Source organism: Prionailurus bengalensis, chromosome E1, assembly GCF_016509475.1.
Source record: "Prionailurus bengalensis isolate Pbe53 chromosome E1, Fcat_Pben_1.1_paternal_pri, whole genome shotgun sequence".
Lineage (NCBI taxonomy): Eukaryota > Metazoa > Chordata > Mammalia > Carnivora > Felidae > Prionailurus > Prionailurus bengalensis.
Window position 1 is genome coordinate 53,291,657 of NC_057347.1, and position 23,567 is coordinate 53,315,223.

General features: G+C 46.6%; 2 protein-coding genes across 8 annotated transcripts in view; one reads left to right on the forward strand and one right to left on the reverse strand.

Annotated features, from left to right (window-relative positions):
- The window catches only part of FAM104A (family with sequence similarity 104 member A), a 17,405-nt gene extending 6,860 nt beyond the window's left edge, over nt 1-10,545 (reverse strand). For 2 of the 3 annotated variants that reach the window (XM_043585147.1, XM_043585146.1), the window contains exons 1-2: nt 10,325-10,545; nt 5,784-5,883 (exon numbers count right to left, since the gene is read on the reverse strand). In XM_043585147.1, coding sequence (XP_043441082.1) covers nt 5,784-5,883; nt 10,325-10,545 — 321 coding nt within the window. Of the gene's footprint in view, nt 1-2,335; nt 2,471-5,783; nt 5,884-10,324 lie in introns of all 3 variants that reach the window. The other variant, XM_043585145.1, reaches the window with a different exon arrangement.
- Nucleotides 10,546-10,644: 99 nt separating this feature from the next.
- Nucleotides 10,645-21,180, forward strand: CE1H17orf80 (chromosome E1 C17orf80 homolog). Of its 5 annotated transcripts, none has more exons than XM_043585135.1 (6): nt 10,645-10,751; nt 11,525-11,627; nt 13,092-14,588; nt 19,060-19,167; nt 19,732-19,836; nt 21,015-21,180. In XM_043585135.1, exons 3-6 carry the CDS (start codon nt 13,118-13,120, stop codon nt 21,035-21,037), a joined length of 1,707 nt encoding a protein of 568 aa, XP_043441070.1. In that variant the 5' UTR covers nt 10,645-10,751; nt 11,525-11,627; nt 13,092-13,117; the 3' UTR covers nt 21,038-21,180. The 5 variants fall into 5 exon arrangements, with proteins under 5 accessions (XP_043441070.1, XP_043441073.1, XP_043441074.1 ...); XM_043585138.1 differs by having other exon boundaries at nt 10,652-10,965; XM_043585136.1 differs by lacking the exon at nt 10,645-10,751 and adding an exon at nt 11,155-11,274.
- The last annotated feature ends 2,387 nt before the right edge of the window (nt 21,181-23,567 follow it).

A 23,567-nucleotide genomic window follows, 5' to 3' on the forward strand; every position in this document is an offset into this window, starting at 1 on the left:
GGGCAGAGAGAGAGGGAGACACAGAATCGGAAACAGGCTCCAGGCTCTGAGCCATCAGCCCAGAGCCCGACGCGGGGCTCGAACTCCCGGACCGCGAGATCGTGACCTGGCTGAAGTCGGACGCTTAACCGACCGCGCCACGCAGGCGCCCGTTACTCCATTTTAAACGGACTGTTTTAGAAGTTAATTTCAGAGTTCATTTGCTACAGGATTTTAAACACAACACACACCTAAGTTTCACCCAAACCCTTCCATCTCTAAGGATGCACCTGCTACCCTACAACAGACTGAAGATGAGAATGGGCAAAACTAAGAAACTTAAGATACTTTTTTAAAAATTACACTAAAGAATCCCACTGTCCTCGAACTTCACACCACTAAAAAAGATAACCTAATATTCAACTAATTCTTATCAGTTCAGATAAATGGATTGAGAGAATCCTAATTGTAATGACACATGGGTTCCCCTGGTTACTTTTTGTCACATCTCTGCACTCCAAGAGTATCCCTGGGATTTTAGAGTTATGACATGAAAACTTTCCCTTTCTAATAGAGACCCCCCCCCCCCAAAAAAGGACAGAGGCTGCTCAAAGTAAGCCACTTCGTTTTTCTTCCACATTTTCTCTCTGCTTGTTACACTTTATAGTGATCTAAAAATTAAAATGATCTTGGTAAGTTAAAGATATTTTTTTAGGGGCGCCTGGGTGGCGCAGTCGGTTGAGCATCCGACTTCAGCCAGGTCACGATCTCGCGGTCTGTGAGTTCGAGCCCCGCGTCAGGCTCTGGGCTGATGGCTCAGAGCCTGGAGCCTGTTTCCGATTCTGTGTCTCCCTCTCTCTCTGCCCCTCCCCCGTTCATGCTCTGTCTCTCTCTGTCCCAAAAATAAATTAAAAATGTTGAAAAAAAAAATTAAAAAAAAAAAAAAAGATATTTTTTTAAAAAACCCACAAACTGCGGCACCTGGGTGGCTACGTTGGGTGTCTGACTTCGGCTCAGGTCATGATCTCACCCACTGTTCATGAATTCGAGCCCCGCATCGGGCTCTGTGCTGACGGCTCAGAGCCTGGAGCCTGCTTCGGATTCTGTGTCTCCCTCTCTCTCTGCCCCTCCCCTGCTCATGCTCTGTCTCTCTCCATCTCTCAAATAAACACTGAAAAAAAAAATTTTTTTTAAACCCACAAACCTAGGTCTTTGCATTTAAAAGATGTACTGCTTCTATTTACTCAGGTAGCAGCACCTTTTATATCCTATGTAACAGAAGCCAGATTTATGTGGAAACGTCTAAGGTAATTTGTAAATAAAGATATTGAAACTGAAAGCAAAAAGCATTACTACAAATTAAGATAAAATTCAAACCAAAAAGGCCAGCCCCTAAGAGAACAAATTTAAATGTAGCTAGTTTTTACCCATCCAAATAATTGTCCAAGATCAGGGAATGTCACTGCCTTTCCACGGGACCCAACAGGAAGACACAAATTGACAAATGATTTCACTTTTCACTCAATGAACAGAAAAATGAACCTGACTTCTACATTAACTAAAACAATTCATCTAGCATGGTGTTACAAAAAAATTGGTTCCCATACCAGTAAACTATATATCAATTTTAAAATAGTATCCTCAAGGGGCGCCTGGGTGGCTCAGTTGGTTAAGCTTCTGACTTCAGCTCAGGTCATGATCTCAGTTTGTGGGTTTGAGCCCCGTGTCAGGCTCTGTGCTGACAGCTCAGAGCCTGGAGCCTGCTTCAGATTCTGTGTCTCCCTCTCTCTCTGTCCCTCCCCCATTCACGTTCTATCTCTCTCTCAAAAATAATATAAAGATTAAAAAAAAATTTTTTTAATAGTATCCTCAGGCCCACAAGTCATTAAATCTAAGTCGCTGGAGTTAAAATTTAAGGTCTTTGTTTCAAACACCAATTAGAATTTTGAAAAAACCATTAGACCCCAATTTCTTCACTTTTTCTTTAGTATTTTTTTTTTTTATTTTTTTAGGTTTTGAAAGAGCTATTTATTATCAGGTTGATGATGTAGATCCATCTGATCTAGCTTTTTTAATATAATTTATCATCAAGTTGGTAACATACAGTGTGCTCTTGGTTTTGGGAGTAGATTCCCGTTCTTCGCTTTTTCTAACTAGAGGTCTAATATTGCTTTCACACTAATACTACATCACAGCATTAACCTGGAAAAGTATTTTCCAGCTAAAAGACAGGAGGAGGAAAAATATTCCTCTTGTTCCTATGATTTGAGAGAAGTCTAGGACCTAAGCTGCCTCTGGATATATTTAGCAAAATCCCTCAGAACTTCCGTCCGGTATTCTGTGACACGGCACGTACCATGGTTAGGAGCAAGGAGCTCACCAGCCAAGCTCTGGAATCATCGACCCTGCCTCTTACTAGTTGTGTATCTCCGGGCAAACCACTTTCTTTTTCTGTGCCCCAATTTTCCCATCTGTGAAGCAGAGATAGCACCTACAAAAATGACAGGAAGAAAATGGACAAGTAGACTAAAAGTTTCTCTTTACAGAACTAATCAGGCAAGTCAGTCCACATTCTTCACCTTCACAGTATCTAGGAAGAGAGGTGTATACTATCTTTACTTTACAGAAGTAGCTGTGATTTACTTCTGGCATACATAATTCAAACACCTCACATCTTATTTCCCGGTACTGGGCAATATGATTACATTAGGAGAAAAACAGAACTTCTGAAAATTAATTATAAAAAACTTTAATTCTCTCTCAGAATTAAAGCAAACTCCGAGGTGCCTGGGTGGCTCAGCTGGCTAAGCATCCGACTTTTTTTTTTTTTTTTTAATATTTTTAATGTTCATTATTTTGAGTGAGAGAGAGAGAGAGAGAGAGAGCGTACATGCGCAAGGGGGGTGGGGGTGGGCAGAGAGAGGGGGACAAAGGATCCAAAGCAGGCTCCAGGCTCCGTGCTGACAACAGAGCCCGACATGGGGCTCGAACCCACAAACTGCAAAATCATGACCTGAGCCCAAGTCAGATGCTTAACCAACTGAGCCACCCAGGCGCCCGTTTTTTTCTTTTCTTTTCCCCTCACCCTTCCTCCCTTCCTTCTTTTTTTTTTTTAAATGAGCATCCTACTCTTGAGTTTGGCTCAGGTCATGATCTCATGGTTTGTGAGTTCAGGCCTCGCGTTGGGCTCTGAGCTGACAGCGTAGAGCCTGCTTTGGGTTCTTTCTCTCACGCATGCATGCACGCACGCACGCACGCGCGCTCTCTCTCTCTCTCTCTCTCTCTCCCCCTCCCCCACTCATGCTCTCGTGCTCTTTCACAAAACAAACAAACATTAAAAAAAAAAGTAAACTCCTTCCATATAAAAGCTCTTCAAGTCACAAGAAAAAGAACTCTAAAATTACTTAAGTATTTCAGGAAAAACACAAGAAACGGTTTCTCTTCACTGAGTTAGTCTTAAGAAAACTTACCTCACTGGCCCAACCTTAGAATTAAAAGATAACATTTTCATTAATATGTGACTATATGAAATAACAAAAATAATCCACTAATAATGAATCATTTTTTATTTTCCTTTTTATACACGATTGTCAAAAAGCAGCCAAGTGCCCCTAAACTTGATATTCTTGTGCTATAAACAAAACAATCTGTTCCAGTGGTGATGATCCAATCAATTATTTAGGGCTTAACTTTCCATTTTAAAGGTTTTCCCCCCCGCTTTTTGCTTCTCTAGCCCTCCCTAGGTTGACTCAGCCTCATTACTTGTTAATCCCCTCCCCCCTCTGGAGAAGCAGAGCACAAGCGGCCACCCATGCAGAGAGCCGGTAACTGCTTGGTCGGCAGGGCTGGAAGGAATGGTCAGAACCCTCCATGCGAGGTCTACCAGGGAGCTTAGATTACCGTGAAAAATAAAAAGTACCTGTACTGACTGTTAATTATAACAAAGGCAAGCTGGTCCATCTTTCAGACCAATGATTACAGAGCAGTTTATCCACTCCATGTCTTTGAACAAGTAAGAACAAGACACATGGACCAAGAGGTTGAGTAACAATACGTTGTTTGCCTCTGTGATACCAATGCCCAGGTTTTCGAAAGGGAAGAAAGATCATTTTCTACGAACAGCAATGAAAACATAGCAATACAAAAATACTAAGAGTCTTAGTGAAAATAGGAGATCAAAGCGTTTCCTTTTGTTTTTAATGACAACTTATATTCCTATTCTCAGGCATCACCACTGTAATTACAGGGCAAATGATCAATACAGTCAGACCGACTGTACCTTTGAGCTAACAAACCTCACTCAGCAGGATGTGCACACAGACACAAGGGAAGAAACATTGAAGTGGATAGATGCAGTGAAAGCACTCACTGCGTGCTCTTTCAACAGACTTCTAATCCAAAAGAATAACGGAAAGTCAGCTGTCACAGTTTCATCACTGAACGCTCGTGGGAGTCTCTCTAAGCTCTGCTTCACTTGCCCCCTCCAGTTATCGCCTTACACAAAAGCTCAATTACTTTTCTGCGAATCGTTTTTAAAAACATAAGAAAAAGGAAAGAAAGCATAACAGAGGATTTTTAAAAGGGGGAGAGAAGTCACAGAAACTCACATCCCCACACAGAAAGATCCCACCCACACTTGTTCATGAACTGCTCCTAGTCGTGTAGGACCTATGTGAGAGTTAACTGGCTTTCCCCCCTTGGGAGAGCTCCTTTGGATTTCTGGTAAGGACCAGATGTAGGTCAAATCCTATTATCAAGGACTGTTTAAAGTACAAATTATTTCGGTGGTACAAAAACTGTGATATGCAGAGCTCTGCTTTAAGTTATAAGGCTAAGGCTTAGGGATCTGTGCTGGGGAGGAGCTTCTCGTCAGGGTGACAACTCAAGGGTCACAATTTTCCAGTGTGTAAGTTAACAGAGGCGTCACTTAAATGCTAGCTGCCCTCCCTTCCCTCTGCAGAGCAGCCTTTCAACTGCACCAAAACGCTCCCTGTGGTATGCAGAATGGAGCTCTCCTGTTGGGAAACCAAAACTTCGGGAGCTCTTTCCCCCTCACGCCTCTCTCTCCCCACCACCCTGCCTCCCACAGGAGTTCTTTTAGAACACGATAAAAAAGGAATAACACTCAGGGGCGCCTGGGTGGCACAGCGTCCACAGTCGGTTAAGCATCCGACTCTTGATTTCGGCTCAGATCATGATCTCACAGTTTGTGAGTGTGAGCCCTGCATCGGGCTCTGTGCTGACAGTGCGGAGTCTGCTTGGGATTCTCTCTCCCTCTCTCTCTGCTCCTCCCCGCTCTCTTTCTCTCTCTCAAAATAAATAAATACACTTTAAAAAAAAGTAGTAACACTTAAAAATAGTATTTTGCATACACACACGGCATATTCTGAATGCTTACGTAGTTTGTCATGAATAAAATTAAACATGAATTTCATGTGAATGAAAGCAATATACTTGCCTTAAGGATGATTAATGGCTTAGAAACTTAGAAAATAGTTGGTTTCTCAAATACCAACCAGACAGCTCAAAGATGAATTTTCAAAGGTCTATGACACTCGTAACAAATTTTGTGCTCTGTGTACATATTAGTATGTGCGTATATACTCTTCAATGGAGAAAGGGTGCACGGTTTCCTCAAAGGGGCCGTGACTCAAAAAAAAAAAAAAAAAAAAGTTGAAACCACTACACTCAAATAAAATCACTTTTATTTATTCAAAGAATAATTTTAATCACACAAAGAAACTGGGTTATTTAGACTTTGTTCAAGCAATGGAAACGGCAGACACTCTGACCACACTTCCTACCTCTGTGTCCCAGGACTCATGAAAGACAGGGTTTCTACTACTCCTTTTGGTCTGGGGGGGAAGATGGTGGTCTTCTTCATTGCCATTCCTTCTCCTTTTCCTGAAATCAAGTTACGAGAAAAAAAAAAAAATCCGACAGTTGATCTTTTGGACACTTAAAATCGTAAATCACAACAAATGTGCCCTCTCACCCGAGAAAACAGAATTTGCATGCTACCCCAATAGGTAAAAAGTTGAAAGTACACTACCATTGGGCACAAAGAGTAAAAATACAAAAGAGCAGCAGCAGGGGTGAGCTTAAATTAGTACAACTGATTTCTAAAAAGAAGCTTGGCAACTTTAAATGCCTACTGGGAATAAATAAAAGTAGGGTGATGCTAATGACTAAGCTTCCAAATTCCACCTAATCAAGGTTATGGTCCTTTGACGTTTCCTGAAATCACAGTTTCAAGTTACCTAATCCTACTCCTCCCATAGGACAACATGGAAGACAGGAGCGGCTGTCGTTGCCCACATACCCCTAAAATCCTAATAAAACTGGGGTGCTACGCAGGAGGATCATTAAAGGTTCACGTAGCCTTTGATGTGCAGTTTTCTCTCATCCCTGACTTCCCCCCAATCATCACATGAAACAAAAGCTCAATGCCCTCTAAAGTATTAGATCATTTTTCCCGACATTCATTAGAAAGGCTGCTCTTGGACACATTAACTCCATTATTCTCTCTACAGCATCCCTAGTATTATGACACGTTACTTCACCAGATTGTTACTTTGAGTCTGGAACCCAGGCTGCTCAAAATTCTCAGGTTTAAAGAAAAAAATTCACACCTTTACCCCAGTGTTCTCAGATGTGCAACAAAGTTTGTATGTATTCTATGCAAGAATTAAGTGCTTCTAGAAGGACTTCTAAATCCCAGTTTAGAAGACAGAAGTTAGAGATAAATGAAAGGAGGTATTATTTTAAGTCGAATTGCCTGGAATTGTGCTGTCCAGGACAGGAGCCACTAGCTATCGTTATATTATGATTATACATTATTATAACATATAGTCAGTTAAATTAAATTTAATTTACTATCCAGTTCCTTAGTCACACTAGCTATATTCTCAGTGTTCAAAGGCCACAGGTAGCTAGTGGTCACTGTACTGGACAGCACAGACAGAGGACATTCCCATCACCGCAGAAAATGCCAATGGACAGTGTTGGCAAGAGGCCAATTGATACGAAACGGCACAATGTATTATCATGAAAATTCTTAAAGATTCACATTCCCATAGCTGGAGGGAAAAACAGCTTTTGCGCAAGTACTGAACTTGAGCACGTGCCATCTCGTACGGCCACACATTTTCTACCTGAGCAGTGCAGCAAACCATGGCAGGCCCGTCCGTAATCCTAAGGTTTTGAGCTGAAGTCTTGATATCGGAGAAAATTTAAGGTACCACCCCGAGCTCAAGTTCCCGTATTCTGCAAAATGCCTGTACTCTGAATACATCTAACTTTATTAATAAATACAGATCTAGGCGTGGAATGATAAATTGTGAGTGTGTGGTGCTGATAAAGCATTAACCAACCAGCAAAGGGCTGCACCATTTACCTCATTCCCAGACTCAACCGCTTCTAAGACCATCATTCCTGCTCCCTAACTTTCTCTCAGGACATTAGATCTTATCTGCACGTTACTTTGAAGTATTCGCAGGTTAAAAACGAGGTGAAAAGCAGGCTTAAAACTAATTTAAATGGATGTGCTATTACCATAGATTTGAACCAAGAAATTACTATTTTCGTCCAGCTATGACCAGAGAATTTGTTCTGGAAAAGAGCTACAGTTACAGGGCAAGGTCTGATGGAAGTCCAGTTGACACAGCTGGGACTCTCACCAAATGACAGTATGCTGGTCCCCAAACTCTTATTAATGTGCCAGCAGCTGACTGGGCCACTCTAAGCACTTCTGAGCCCGACCCAAACTTTCTCATTTCCTCACTTATAATCCAGACTGTATCTTTCCAGGGACAAGAAAACGAACGTCAAGGCGGTTGCAAAGCAAAAAGAGCGTAGGAACAAAGAGGATGGGCTGGTTTTGCGGATTTCAACTAAACTCTGGGAAAGTCGCATGAAAATATCCCTGCCTCACGATCAGCTGCTTTCTCAAGGTACCAGAACAGAACGATCTCGTGTCGGGGGCCCTCTCCTCTGGATGCTACCCGATTAAGAATGAGCCCTGCTGTTTTCATTCTCCTTTTTCTAGGCTCCATTCAGATTCCGTCCTTGGAACAGTCTTCTTTCAACAAAATCGTTAATAATTGCCAAGATTATAGCTTCATGTTCAACCCTAGCCACACAGTCAGATTATAGCTTTCTACATTAATGCCACAGACCAGGTTATAATTTTAGCAGCTACCATATAATTGATTATATTCTCCCCAGGCATCTAGCTACAGATTGTTGTTTAGCATCTGTTACTTCTAAGGACGGCTGACTGTACCACTGTCCATCATCTCATTTCTTTCCAATCTTCCTGCCATCTCCTAGAGACTGAGCAGAGAAGAAATCTTAGGAGGGGCGCCTGGGTGGCTCAGTCGGTTAAGTGCCTGAGGCTTGATTTCGGCTCAGGTCATGATCTCACAGTTGGGGAGTTTGAGTCCTGCATCACTTCAGGCTCTGCTCTGCTAGTGCAGAGCCTGCTTGAGATTCTCTATCTTTCCCCCTCTCTCAAAATAAATAAATAAACTTTAAAAAGAAGAAGAAGCAGGAGGAGGAGGAGGAGGAATCTTGAGTATGGAAACTAGTGTTTTTCAAACTTTTTTTTTTAAGTAACAGAACCCTTTCTTTCTGTTGGCAAAAATATGTCAATATATACGAGACAAAGGACCTGTTTTGGTTAAAGTGGGGGTTTTCTTGACCTACATCCACCCCTCAGTGGCTATCCCAGTGTATTTTATAACAGTCTGAAAAACCACCATCTCAGACCAACGCTTCATCCAGAAACTGGACTTGGGAGACATTATGTTAGTGGGAGCTGGCGGAATCGGTACATGAAACATGGGGTGACAAGGAGGTAAGAAACCCCTGTCCAAATCAAACGGTTTCTTTTATGGCAACGAAGTCAGCAGTATAAACGGGCTGAGATTATTTGTGTACCAGGTAAAAGAAATCGGCTACCAGTACAAGCACATTTAGATCTGGATACGGCAATGGATGAAGGGAATCTTTCTGCAGGAACTATTTAGGCTTTTCCAGATATGAGACATCACAGGAGCCTATGTTTCTAATTCCAACAGCAAGTTGGTCATCGGGCCCCTAATTTCAAATTTAGACCATTCTTGTTCTCTACACGAGCAGGCTTTGTGCCCCACTCACTGTGTACCCAAATCAATAATCCAGTGCAGAAGTATGGGCGACCCTAGATTCTCACTATTAGACCAAACAACCTCAAGATGCTTTTCAGAATCTTAATCCCTTAACTGACCATCCCCCAGAGCCGGATCCTTGTGGAAAGACTGCCCAGTACAATCAGAGCCAATGAAAATACAGAACGAGGAAACATCCAGCATAACCTACCGAGGCAATCCTTTGGCCTCAGCAGAGCTTCACTGAAAGTACTGGGAAGTAATGAAAAGAGCGGCGAACCTGGAAAGACTGGGGTAAACCTGCTGAGCTCCCTGAATGTTTCCTTATCATAAAAATGAAAGTGTAGGACTTGGTGATCTATAGGTTTTCCACAAAGGGATTTTTCTAATCTGAAGTAAAACTGCTCCGCTTCATTTGGGGTTCCCAATCCCAACTTTCTCCTCCCCAACTGTCTTACAGGGCGTAAGGAGGAGGAAAGAAAGACAAAGAAACTGCGGTTCGATCGGGACTCTATTCTGTACACGTCAAGCAAGCATAGCACCCCTAGGTCAAAACCCAGGTCCTGAGGTCAAGGTTCAGTGGAAAGTAGAGCATCGCCATATAATCCTACCTCCCGCCTTCGGAGTCAAACGGCTCCGCGTCCAAACAGTTTAGAATCCTGCCTGTTTATGCTGTAAGCCACTCTGGTCATCTGCCCTCCTATGTTCACAACCGTCCGGGGCACAAATTCTAGTATCTATCCCAACCCTTCCCCACTGCAGAGCTAAACCCCATCCTTTCTGACCTTGGGGAGACGGCAGCTCCCAGCCTCGGTCCCTCAAAGACGTCCTAGGGGCTCCCTCTCAAAGATCAGACATTCTTCCCATCCCCCCACCCTCCTAAATTTAGGACAGGGAAGCTTCAAGGGCCACTGTCTCTCTTCCGGGACCGTTCAGACTGCATTCCAAGTAGGGAAATATAAGAGGGAAAAAGACGGGGTTGGGGGGAGACTTGGACCCTGGCGAGTCACTCCTCCAGCACCTCAGAGACCAGGTACCCGACCATTCGCGCATCCTTCTCTCCCCTCCCCGGGGCCGTAGGGCGCCCAGATGGAGACCCACAGGGCCCACGCTTGCTCGGACCCCCGCTTCGCGTGCTCCCTCGGCCCCAGCCCCCAGCGAGGGGCTGGGAAGGAAGGAGGTCCCTGCGGTCTCACCTGGGGCGGAGGCGCTCGCTCATGGCAGCCGGTGGAGGGGAGCGACGCGGCGCCGCTCCGCGAGCTGAGGGAACAGAGGGTGTTGTGTTCCGGCGGCCGCCACGCCCACCCCCTCGGGCCTTGGCTCTTGCCGCGGCGCGGGTGGACGCTGCCGGCGGTGAGTACCCCTCGGTGGGACCCGTACCACCGCTACTTCCGGCGTCTGCTCCGCGCCCCCCCATGTCGCAGCCGCCGTGGTACCGCCCTCTCGAGACTGCGCAGTGGCGCGACGGCGGCCGCGCCGACCGGTAACCCCGCCCACGGGAAGAGGCGGGCTCCGAGTGGGGAGGAGCGCCTTGGAGCTTCTGGGAGAGAGGACCTCATGAGAAGGCGGCCCGAGCTTTCGCCTGTTCGCAGCCGAAAAGTGACGGCATATAAGTCAAGCCAGGTTTAAATTAATTTAAATTATTTCATAATAATACGATATAGGTACTTAAGTTAAGCACCTATGAGCTAACAGTTTTGTAGAAACATAGCTGAGAAGCATCAGGCAGTGGCGCAGATGGCCTGCGGCGGGTCCCCGACAGGGAGTTGGGAAGCTGCTGGAGGGCTGCGCTGGGGGGCTTGTCGCGGGGGCTTCCGGGACTTTCACACCTGGCCAAGTAAGGACGCTGCTCTGGGCTAATTGCGGCGGGTCGGACTTTGTCCTAGTGCCCACGCCCTATGTCTGGGGGTCAGGGGAGGGGGCTTCCCGAGGAGAGAGGGGAGTCGATCGGGTGGCGGGCCAGCCGGGGGGGGGGGGCTTCCCGGGGCCTCAGGATGAACCTCCTCGGCGTCCCTGCGGCTCCGGGTGAGGCTGCAGTGGAGGCCGGCCCGGAGCCGCTAGCTTCCCCACGGCCCCCGCCCACTCCGCGGGAAGCGGCGGCTCGGCTTCCGGAAAGAGTGCCGGAGCTGGGAGGAGGGCGGGCCAGGTACCGCGGCTCAGGGGTGGAGTGGGGTGGGGCGGGGGGGCGGTTGGCACAAGTCCGACCGGCCCTGCGCCCGACCGGCGTGCGCGGCTTTAACTGTCTGCTTTCCGGAACACGGAGAGAGACCTGCGCTGCGAGTTGGCTGTACTCGGTTCAGTGCCGCACCACATTCATTCACTGAGTGTGCTGTCGAATTACTTTTCCGATTGTGTCTTGCGCTGGCTGATAATTAAAATCGAGTTTCTTTTGCCAGACCCAGGAGCTGCGATCGTGAGGCATGGAGATCCAAAAGAAACAACCACAAAATTAGCATCCTTCTGGGGAAGCTCCTGTAAGAAAGTATTTAGGCACCCACGGTAAGACGTTACCACGAGAGGGTGCAGGATCTTCCCAGTAGGACTGAGTGTGGTGGAGTACTGTATGGGCAGACACGTCTAAGAGGTCCCAAGCCTCTTCTGAAGTTATTAGCCTAAGGCCCGTGGACTGGCTCCAATTGTGGCTATTTTTGTAAGTCAACGGCTCAAAAGTTTGATTATATTGTCAGAGGGGTACCTCCAAAGTCAGAATGATTACTGTAATCAGAAACAGTTTTGTTTTGCCTGAGTTTACATAGGATCCTAAATGGATTGGCCGGGATTATGTCTGTTTATCTTGTAAATGGTTTCAGTGTCACTCTTTGACTTAAGTAGTAGTTAGAAGGTATTCAGTCACTGTGATTTATGATAGCGTTTGCATGTTTATGTTCAGAGAAAAAATTCACTCAACAAATACCATATGCCCAGCAGGGTGCTCAAAGAGGTACAAGTGATACATGGTATTACTTTTTTTTCATGTTCTTACCTGGCATGAATATCACAGAGGTTTCAAACTAAATGAATTTGCTGGCAGTCCATACGCTACGAACCGTGAATGAAAAACTGGGGACCATGTTCCCTCCACCTGTATATTATTACTGCATCACACACACTTTTTTTTGAGAGAGTGCGTGCACATGAGTGTGAGCAGGAGAGGGACAGGAGAGAGTGAGAGAGAGAATCTTAAGCAGGCTCCACGCTCACCATGGAGCCCAGCGTGGGGCTCAGTCCCACAAACCTGGGATCGTGACCTGAGCTGAAATGAAGAGTGGGACACTAACAGACTGAGTGAACCAGGCACCCCCACATAGTTTTATATATATGTGTATGGGTGTACATGTGTTTTACTAATATGGGAAGTGTTAGTACAGCTTCATTTCTCATGCTGAAAGCCTGGAAGTTCTAATATTTTCTTCTTGCACCTCTGTGGATCTTCCATATACCACTTGGAAAACATGACTCTAGTCAACAGCCTTCAGATCTTGGCCTGAATTCACCATTCTTTCCTTAAGTGGTATATTTAAGGGCTTCAAACAATTTTTTTATACTCGTGTAATACCCAGTTGACTTGCTGTAACTTTAAATAGCAAACATTTTAATCTGACTGCTAGTTTGGACAACTTTTTCTTCCAGTAACTGTTATTTATTAGGTTTCAGTCTTTTAGCTTTGCTCAGCTACTAGCTAGAGATGTAAAACCTCTTTGATTGTCTTTTACTGATGATTGGTTCCTAGAAGACTTTAAGAAATGTATAATGCCAAGCATAAATGGAGCCAGGAGTATTTATCTTAAAACCAACTATGTCTTCTGTTTCCTATTTCTGTAAGAAAATGAATCAAAACATATTTTTTTAAAAAATTTCCTTCGACCTGGGTTCTTCCAAATGAAAGGTACACATGTAAATGAAATATTAGTATTTACTTTACGAACTCTGTGCCCCTCATAATCTCCTGTTTATCTTTTTCAGGAATAAGAGAGTGATACTCTGCCAGGATGGAAGTGTGTCCTTACTGTAAGAAGCCATTTAAACGATTAAAATCCCACTTGCCACACTGTAAGATGATAAGGCCGACTCTACCTGCTGATCACAAAGCTTGTCAGTCCAAGCTAGCTACACGCCCACATGCCACAAGCAGGAAAAGACCAATCACAGATTTAAATAACACTAAAGAGAGAGAATTAGAGACCAGGAGTGAAAAAAGAAATACCAAGTTGATAAAGGACAAACCAGAACGGACAGTGAAGTCTTTTCCACTACCGGCCGTTGGTTTAGAAAGAGCAAGTAACACAAAGGCAGATGAATACCTCAAGAATCGAGTTCGGTGCTCCCTCAAAATGCTAAAAGATACTGAACCAAAGGTTGCTTTCCAGGGAGAAACCAAGGCTCAGTTTTATGCATCAGAAAATACCACTCCTAACAAAGAACTTCCCAAAGATTTGCCTCCATCGGGGGAGAGTAGAATTAAGCTTTCAGAAACCAAAGCATCTTTACCTCTTGGCCCAGTAGAAGCTTCTTCATCAAATCAAGATAGAAAACCTTCAGCCTTACCCAGTGACGTACAGACCACTTCTCCTGATTTAAGATTGGACAAAACTGATCCCCCAAGACAGAAACTTCTAGTAAAGTTAGTAGGTACAGCTAATGGTGATTATCGTAGTTCTCCCATGAATCTCCATCATGGGATTGAAAGAGTAAGAACGTCCTTGTCAAGCAATGAGACAGAGTCCAAGGCCAGGGACCACCTCTCAGAAGTCTCTAGTGATGTTAGAGACCCTGAGATTCAAGAAAAGAGAATGGAATCACAATTTTTAAATTTTAAAGTTAGCCCGTTAGGTGAAATCCACGTCAGGGAGAACCAAGGGGAAGGACTTGACCTTGGAGTAGAGGCACGTGGGAGCACCGGAAATGCAGAGGAAAGTGTATCTGTGACAGACATGCAGGAACGGGCAAAGAACTTCAGTGGTGGTGATTCGGCCACAGAGAAGAAATGTCGAGACGAAGGTCCCGACTTAAATTCGTTCACTGCAAGGGAGACGACTTGCGGTGAGCTACTTTCTGTATCACAGTCGTATAATCAAAATCTGGCCTCTCTGGCTGTCCGATTTTTTCAGGAAGAGAAAGCAGCAGCCTGCAGTCCTCACCGAGTCCCTGATGTGAAGGTGTTCACAGAGCGTAGTGAGCGAGCTCCTCTGCCGCACGGACCGGGCTGTGGGCCCCAGGCGTCACGACCTGGGTGCCAGCAGCCTTCACATTCAGTCCTGCTCCACGCCTCTGACAGCCCCTTCAGTCAGGTGGGCGTGGCTGGCAGGAAGGGCCTCTCAAGCTCCCTGGGCCTGGAGTGGTTTCCAGAGCTCTATCCTGGTTATCTTGGACTGGGGGTGTTGCCAGGGAAGCCCCAGTATTGGAATGCAGTGGCCCAGAAGCCTCAGCTCATCAGTCCCCAGGGGGAGAGACTCTCACAAGGTAAGCGTGCTCGTTTTCAAGGACCCTCCAGCCCCTCCGAACAGCTCTGTGCCTTTTGCCTTAATCAGGTTCAGAGCACTCCTTTCTCTCAGCTGACTTGTACCCAAGCCACTCAGTCGTGGTTCTGAAAACACTCATTCTTGCTCCGGATTGCTTTACCACTCTCCCTTCCCCTGCACCCAGAGTTGACGGTTGGACTAGGCCAGGCTGGCTGGTGGCATTGATCACTCGAGTTTCCCCACTGGGCGGGGGCGTGGACAGTGGATATGGGGCAGGGATTCAAACTGTCTTGAGAGACTGGGTGAGAGGTTGGGGAAGGAGAGAGGATTGTGAGGGGGTCTCCTCAGAAGCTGTCCAGAGGCTCCTTGCCTGTGCCCGGAATGGGTTAAGTGGCCCCACAGAGCCAGGAAATTCTGGCATTTCGGGGATCCTCACTTCTTCCTGCAGAACCTTACTTTTAGTTATCGGACTGCCTCTCTAATTACAATATGTAACGTTTCTTCGTTTTCCTCATCGGAGAGCTTTAGATTTTTTTCTTTCAAGGTTTTCTAGAAGCATAGTTCATTTTTTTATTTTAGTTTTTTTAAGTTGATTTGTTTTTGAGAGAGACAGAGTGAGAGGGGGAGGGGCGGAGAGCGAGAATCCCAAGCAGGCTCCACACCACCCATTCGAAGCCTGATGTGAGGCTCGAACTCCCATGAGATCATGACCCGAGCCGAAACCAAGAGTTGGATGGTCAACTGACTGAGCCACCCAGGCGCCCATGGCAGCACAGTTTAACGTAGCATCCATCTCGGGTGTGTGTGTGTGTGTGTGTGTGTGTAGTATTCATTGGTGCTTTTAGGTTGGACAGGAGACCTGTAGCAAGTCAGAATACCTTTGCACCTGAAAATCCTGTAACCTCTTCCTAGAGACGTGTTTTCCCTCTCTGGTATATTTTGTAAATTATTACGTATTCACCAAACCCCAGGTTGTCCGGTGTGAAAAAGCATTTTCTTTTGTATGGTCATTATTCCTTTCTAAAGGTTTCAAAGCGGAAGTATATCAAGTGAAGTGTAGTGCTAGCTAAAGCTACAATTTTCTTCCACCCGCTGTACAAACACTCCTAACATCAGGCGCTCTCTACAAAGTTGTAGTCTGTCTCGAGACCAAAGCCGTGCTCGCAAACCCCTTTTCCATGTTAATACAGAAATGATATTAACGTCTGAGTTTGTTGATCTCAGAGTGCCTCTTCCATCCATTTTCTTACTGTGGCCCCGCCACTCTGAGAGGTGGCCAGTGATCTGTATCTCTGCTTTGCAGATGATAAAACAGACACAGAGAGAACATGTGACTTGTCCAAGGTCAGGTTGCTGTAAACGGTAGAGCTGCCAGGAGAACACAGTCTCTTCAGACCAAGTTTCACCTTTTCCACCAAACCGTGTTGCAGAAAGTGCACCAGAACCAGAAACACAGGGGTCGGTCAGCTGTCTCTACTTCCTTGTGGTTGGCATCACGTAGGCACGCGCACAGCCCGTAGCAAATCTCTCTGGCAAGTAGGACTTCTCTGGTTCCTGTGCTGTCTCTTACAGTGCTGAGGAGAGTCTCTGGTGCACCCACTTCTCATTTTAGAGGGAAAGGGGAGCAGACTGACATTGGTCAGATGGTGACTGGATCAGCCTCTGCTAGGTACAATACTACCTCATTCAACCCTCATGACAACTCAGGTGACTGTCAGTGATGTCCCCGTCCCACCGTCTTTTATGGGCGAAGAACCTGAGCCCCGGACATCTTTTATTTATTTATCTATTACGTTGAGAAAGAGGGAGAGGGAGAGAGAGAAACGCAAGCAGGCTCCGCGCTGAGCATGGGTGATGCGGGGCTCCAGCTCACGACTATGAGATCATGGCCTGAGCCACCCAGGTGCCCCATGACCCCCAGACATCTCAAGTGACTTGCCCATGTTCATCCAGTGAGTGGTGGTCGGAATTCAAGTCTGGATCCATCTGACTTAACTACCCCTGGTCTTCATACTGTGCACTGGGCTTAGTATTCGGGGCAGTTAGTGGTTGCTGTCATTTTTGATGTAAGTTATCCGTTGACATGCTCACTTTAGTGGGTCCCAAGAATATAGTGATAAGAATAAGGTAAGGGCTACATACAGTGACTAATCGGACCACCTGGCTTGCTTGTGAGATTGAATATGGGGGAAAAAATACAAGGTTTTTGTCAACAAGAGTTTCTCCAGAAGAGTGGTGAGGAGCTATTTTGTTCCCTTGTGTTGGTCCCGGTCTACAGTACCGTCACTAGCTTGGGCAGACTGGTGGCTCTGAAGACGCGGCTGAGTCGGGTTTCTGTAAGTCAGGAACGAGAAGTAGGCTTACTTATGGAGCTCGGCAGCATTAGGAGCCGAGCCGTCTTGTGAGGTTTAGTGAGAAGGATTTTCACGGACTTACTACCCCAAAAAAGTACTTTTCCCAGCATTAGAGAAAATACTTTAGAAGTTCAAGATTCAAATCTCGGGAGACTGAGCAAGTACAAGTGGCTGACAGTCCTCAGCAAAGAAACTGGAATTGGTTTCCTTTGTTCAAAGGAAAGCCTTGTGAGCACTTCGCTGGGGTGCTTGGCTGAGCCCTGGCCGGATGTCGGTGCCTTGGCTTCTGGGACTGAGAGTTGAAGAGCTCTAGGCCCAAATCAGGACAACCTGATGATCCCATATAGGATTAAAGATTCTTAGACCTCATCCCTAAAGACTGATTCTGAAGTCAGATCTAAGAATCAGATTTCCAAACGTTTCCAAAGTTGAGACTACTGCAGGTGTTGGGAAGGCCACTGGCGGCGGGGAGGGGGGCACTCAGACCCTGTAGGGGGTGTTGGCAAACAGATGGTGGGGGAGGGAGGAGGAGGTTTGAATAAAACAGTTCCTAGAAATTGGCCGGTGGGGATAGCAGAAAGTAAAATAGGGAAACCTGATCGGGTCATGGGTTTTCGGAGACCCAGAAACAACTTCATAAGCCTCTTCTCTCATCTTTCAACAGTGTTTCCGCCGATAGAGTGTCCGAGTGACCTGTTTGAGATGGGACACGTGATGAAGGGGCTCAGAATAGTTAGGATCAGAGCAGAGCAGGAATATGACACGTCAGGATTAGATCTTCTAGTAGCCAGAGGCGGCCATGTGAGGGGACATGTAACAACAGCCAGAGACTGGAGGGTGGGGGGAGTCAGGTCACAGGTCTGGAATTCCAGCCAGGTCAGAGGGGTGATAGGAAATGTTAGAGGTACCAGGGATGGTTCCAGCATTTATGTTAGAGAGTGGAACCGCTGTCACTAGGTTTGGGATAATAAGGATGTCTACACTGGCAGTGGGTCCAGGACAGTGTCTAGTGATGGCAGTGGAGCCAGGTCAAGAGGGGTATAGATCAGAACCCGGGGCCCCTGGACGACGGGAAGGACGACACTAAAGAAACTCTTAACCACCTCCGTGGGTTCTGAGCTGGCCTCTCCTGGACCTCGGGCTGCTTTTGTATCCCAGCCCAGGGCCCGAACTGATGTCATTCACACAAGTTTGACTGAACCCTTAGTGGAGGAAATGGGCTACTGGCTGGAGAGGGGACAGAGTGGAGGGGCTGCCCCGTTCCTGACACGGCAGGGGAAGTGGTTTTACAATTGCAGTTGTCACAAAACTGCCTCTTCCCGTCTCTTTTCAAACTTTTTCCAAGAAGAATGGGTTGTGTCACGCTTTGTTTTTTCAAGAGACTAATCTTCACCTTGTGAAATAATTTTCTGGGTAATTTCTTGAAAGCCAGTCTGGTTTGTCTCACTTAATATGAGCATTTGGTTAGTATGTTTACCTCCGCAGCAACTTTTACCACATCTGCTAAACTTGTTGTAAATATTCCCTTGTTTACCCTTTCTCCCACTGAGCCAAACCAAGAGCAGAGAACCAGCAATAGTAGAGATTCCCTGCCTATCTTTAAACAGAAAAACAGGTGCAGGAAAGATGTAAATGGAGAGCATAAACCCTCCTTTCTGGTTTTACGTGAGTTATTCACATGTTGAACAGAACTGTTTGCTGTTAGCAGTGGGGTGATAGAGCACACGTGTTGACCCTAGTAGATATAGTGAGGAGTAGCAGTAGTTAGTATCATGGTAGAAAGTCCTGCCTTCTGCTAAAACATTGCAAGCGGTAGAAAACGTAGACAGTTCATTTCATTAAGCACATGCACATAGAAGGGCTGCAGGGTGTATTCATCAGACCAAAAATGTAGCTAGATCCTGATCCCCAGGGGCTCCCTCAGCCTTTTGCAGAACCTCTTTCGGGGAATAAACCGCCTTGACTTTCAGCACTTAGTTCACCGCAGCCCCGTACACAGTAATCCGGCTGTTTAGAGACCCTCCCCTCAGCCTGGCCCTGGGAACCCCGGGCACTGAGGATCGGGAAAGAGACCGAATCTAGATGAACTGTGACAGTGACTTCTGTTTGGAACCGTAGTTCCTTTGTTGGAAAGAAGCTCGACTGCTCTCAGGAGTTTGGGACCCCCGACCAGACTTACGCCCTCCAGCTTGTCTCTGATGAGGCTCTTGGGAGCTGTCCAGAAAGGTGAGCTGGAGTCATTGACTGTTGGGTTTTGTTGCTGGTTCCAAGCATTTGGAGAAGTTTCTCTTACTTTAGCCCTGATGGTTACAGCAAGGCTAAGGAAAAGAGAAAAAGAGACAAACGTGTAGGCCCCCTTCCCTTGGTCGGTCTGTTTTCACCGTGGAGTCTGACGTCAAAGCCAGTAGGAGAGCGGCTGCCATTACGGGCCAGCTTTCCTGTTGGTGATGTCTCCCCTGGCCACCCCCCCCCCGCCATTTCTCCCCCGCTCGCCTGGATCGTCCCAAAGCCAGGAGGGCTCTACGCCTCAAGTTCACCAGGCGCGTTAACCTGCCCACTCGAGATTCCGACCAAACTCCCAAAACAAGAGTAACTCAACTTGTTAAAATTAAGGTCTTCCACCTTTGGGCCTTGTCGTCTGTGTAAAAAACATACCCGTGTGGTGTTGGCGAGGATTCTGTGACTTCAATCCCGTGGCCCAGGCCGACTGGGGTAACTTGAATATCCGGCAGGTCGCGGCCCCCTAGTTCCAGTTCACCATGGCAACCAGACGTGTTTCTCTCCACACAGGCTGGGTCAGGTGCAGCACCACCGTGAGGAGTGGAGTTGGGGGCGTCACCATGCTCTTCACGGGGTACTTCGTCCTCTGGTGCAGCTGGAGTTTCAGGCATCTGAGTAAGCTTTTTGATACTTTGAGCCTAAAATCACAGGCCTCGTCCCATCACGGGGACCTCTGGAGGATTCTCCGAATTACTTTGTTTTTGTTTTTGTTTTACAGTTTTGCGCTGACACGGCCCAGTGACTGAGCCACTGCCTGAGGCTCTGGGGTTTTTTTTATTATGGGTTTTAGTTATCATGACCTTTATAAGATTGGACTAGACTTTACATGATGGCTCCTGTGCTCCTGTGTGAGGTTCTCCCTGGAGATGTGCTGGTCTTGTGCTTTGTCCTTAAAGCTGTTTGCCTGCCAGATCGGCGCCCTTCTTAATTCCCACCTGAGAACTGCCTTTCAGCATTGAAAGCAAACAGTTTATACCCCAAGAGAGAAGGAGAAACAATACGGCGGTCAGTCTTGTGTGTGCGGGTCACAGGAGTCTTAGTTAACGTTACTTTCTGCATTGAGAACACAAGCATCCTTCTAGTTGATTTCAGCCTGCCTCAGGCCTTCACCAGGAGGACAGCGTCTGAACTCCACCTCTCTTTTCAGTTCAGGTTAACCTCTCTCATTTTTTTTTACAGTACTGCTTTATAAAAATACATTTTTATAAGTAAAAACTTTTCAAAGACGTTCTATATAGGAGGATATCCAAAGAGCCCAGCAGTTTTCCACAATTAAAAAAGAGCCCAGACCCTTTCTGAAAACTTGGGGTGTAAAAGTACAAGATGACCGTGAACCCCAATAGCATTCACAAATGGTCGGTAGGACTTCTAAAATACCAGCACTTGACTCTCATTGGAGGTTTTCACGCATTCGGTGCCTAGGAGGCCCGAGAGCAGGTCAAGCAGCAGCCGGACGCCTGCCCGCTGGTGGGGGGCTGGTAGGTGGGGTGTCACACACTCACAGGGGAGAGGAGGTTCCTCCTGGTCAGCCCTGCACATGCGGAGATCCCCCAGCCCTCAGCTGCTTTCCCAGGGAAAAGGCCTCCCCGGAAAGGTTTACCTGTCTCAAAGGGCTCAGTTGGTTGATACCCGAGGTGGTTTTTCAGATCTTTGAAGAAAGCGGAGCAGAAGCTCCCGATGGCGCCTAACACTTTATTTCTGAATGTGTGGAGTGATCTGCACAGGCAAGAGACAGAAACTGTCCTCGGGAGTGGCCTCCTGGCTTCTTACCGCTTCTCTCTGTTTATCCAAAGAGCTGCAGCGCTGGCGTAAGTAGTGACCCGGACACCACGTAAGAAAGCTCTGAGACTCGGGGAGCACGGCGAAGACCACTGCGGTGCGGATCGAGCGGTTTAGACTGGTATTTGGGGCAGGGAGAGGGCGTGAAAAGAATAAAGTTACTGGATTCTGAAACCATGATATGAGGAAGCCTGTCCCTTCGTCGTGGACAGGCCTGCGTCTGTGTGGCCATGTCTTCGGCTGGCTCTCCAGAGTGACAGAATTCCTGAAAGCCTTCGGTCTGTTGGCCCCCTAAGGCTGATGGTGGTCAGGGAGACAGGAAGATGACAGAGGTCATCACTGAAATTTTTAAAGAGTTAGTTCTTAATTTGTAGTCAATAATATCTCACTTTCAGATCTTTCTCCCTAAAAGTATTCTCTAAGCTTTGGCATTTTACAGTTGTTCTGCACGAGATACCAGGCTACATACGCCCTGATACAGGTTAGTATCTGAAGTGGCAGGAAATCTGCCTCCCATCGGGCCTTTTGGGGTCCTTGACACCTTGGCGGGTATGAGAAACATAAAAGCAAAGTCAGGGGGATACAGAGTTGCAGGTGGGTCTGTGGAAAAGCCTTAAATATATTTAAGCTGATGAAAATGAAATCGCACACTAAACAGAATTGTTGAAGCACTTTTTATACATCTTGAGTATAACAGCAGACGGTTTCTGTTTATCATCCCTTCCTGGAAACTTCAGAATCCCACCCATCCCTTCCTCAGAACTTCAGTGAAACACTCGGACGCTCCTTTTACTTTGTCAGGGTTGTTGGGTTTTCCAGGTCTCTTCCCCCATCAAAATATTCAGTGTCTTTCTGAGTTTGTGACTTCTGCTTTGGTGGCTTCCTCACCTGGTTACTGACAGATAGAAAAGGCTTAGAGGAAACGTAATCCAGATTGTGCAGAGAGCTGTTTCTCCAATCCCTTTTCCATCATGGGGGTTGATTATATATCATAGATGTGTTCATATCTACATGTTTGTTTTATACACACACACGTATATTTTAGCTTTGCTTGGGATATTCTTATGCCAAATGCAGGAGGTTAGTCTCTTTCATCCCAGCTCTTTCAAAACTACAGAAAAAGCAGTGTGCTGTTCCGAGGCCAGCATTTATTTATTTGCACATCTCTTCTCTCTTCTCAAAACTTGAATTCTGGCTCTATCTTCTGCTTTATCTGCCTTTTCTCTTCCCAGTCCCCTGTCTCTCTCCCCTTCTAATTATCCCCAGTGGGAGTAATTTAATCCCGCATCAGTTTCTCCTGGTTGGGGAAAAGGTACGCTAGAATTCCCCAAAAGGAAAAAATTCAGGGTTGAGGAGAGAAGAGCATTTGTATTACTGAGGACTTCATTGGAATTCCAAAAACAGGATCTTTCCTTTTGAAAGGGCTTTGTGGCCATTCTTTGCAAATGTGCTTTAAGGGAGACACTTGGGCGGGGGATGCTCCCTGCACTTCCCCCTTTGTCCTTAGTCCAGGTCGGGAACTGTCAGGGAGTCAAGGTAGAAGAGAATGCTGCCTGCCTGGGATGCCCTCTTGCCCCAAACCCCTCAAGCAGCTGCGTGGTGGCCTGATCCAGCCCACTCCCTGTTTTGTAAATAAGGTCTTCCCGGAGCACAGCCCTGCTCCTTCGGTTAAGCGTGGTCTGGGGCAGCTTTTCTGCTCTGGTGGCAGAGCTGAGTAGTTACAGCAGAGACCACGTGGTTTGCAAAGCTGGAAGTGTGTGCTGACCCTGCCCTGGGGGAGCGGGACCCCCTTCCTGCCCCCCTCCCCTGCATTTGGAGTAGGTAAGGCCACGACGAGCCCCTGCATTTGGAGCGTTTGGAACGTGTAAGGCAACTTGGGATCCCTGCTCTAAGACAGTTTGGGTTGGGAAACATTTCAGTAGAAGCCTTTCTTGACCTAGAGCCTTAGTGCCCTGGTGCCACCCCCTGCTGTCCAAACACAGGTGCGGTGGTGGTCCCCAGGGGCTGGAGCCCCAAGACCTATTACCACTACTGTAAATAAGAGAGTGTCATTTGTCAGAATCAGAATACTAGAACAGTGAAAACATTCTACTTAATTTATGTCACAGTAGGTATTTTATATCCCTGAAAATAAGTTCCTTAATGTGAAGAGCAAACTAAATGAACCAGCCATCCTAGAGGGACAGCTAGCTGCTTCATTTTACCAAGTTGAAGATGAAGGTGGGATCCTGCACTAAAAAGATTTTTTAGTTTGACATGGTCAGCACCAAGAATCCTGACCCATGTGTAGGAAAGAAGAAAAGGGCTTAACTGATGCCTCTGAATTTGATACTGAGCGTGGATTCTTTTTTTTTTTAATGTTTATTTTTGAGAGAGAGAGAGAGAGTGTGTGCGAGTGGGGGAGGGGCAGAGAGAGGGAGCTACAGAATCTGAAGCAAGTTCCAGGCCCTGAGCCATGAGCACAGAGCCCACCGCGGCGCTCGAACTCACGAACTGTGAGATCATGACCTGAGCCGAAGTCGGATACTTAACCAGCTGAGCCACCCAGGCTCCCCAGTACTGAACGT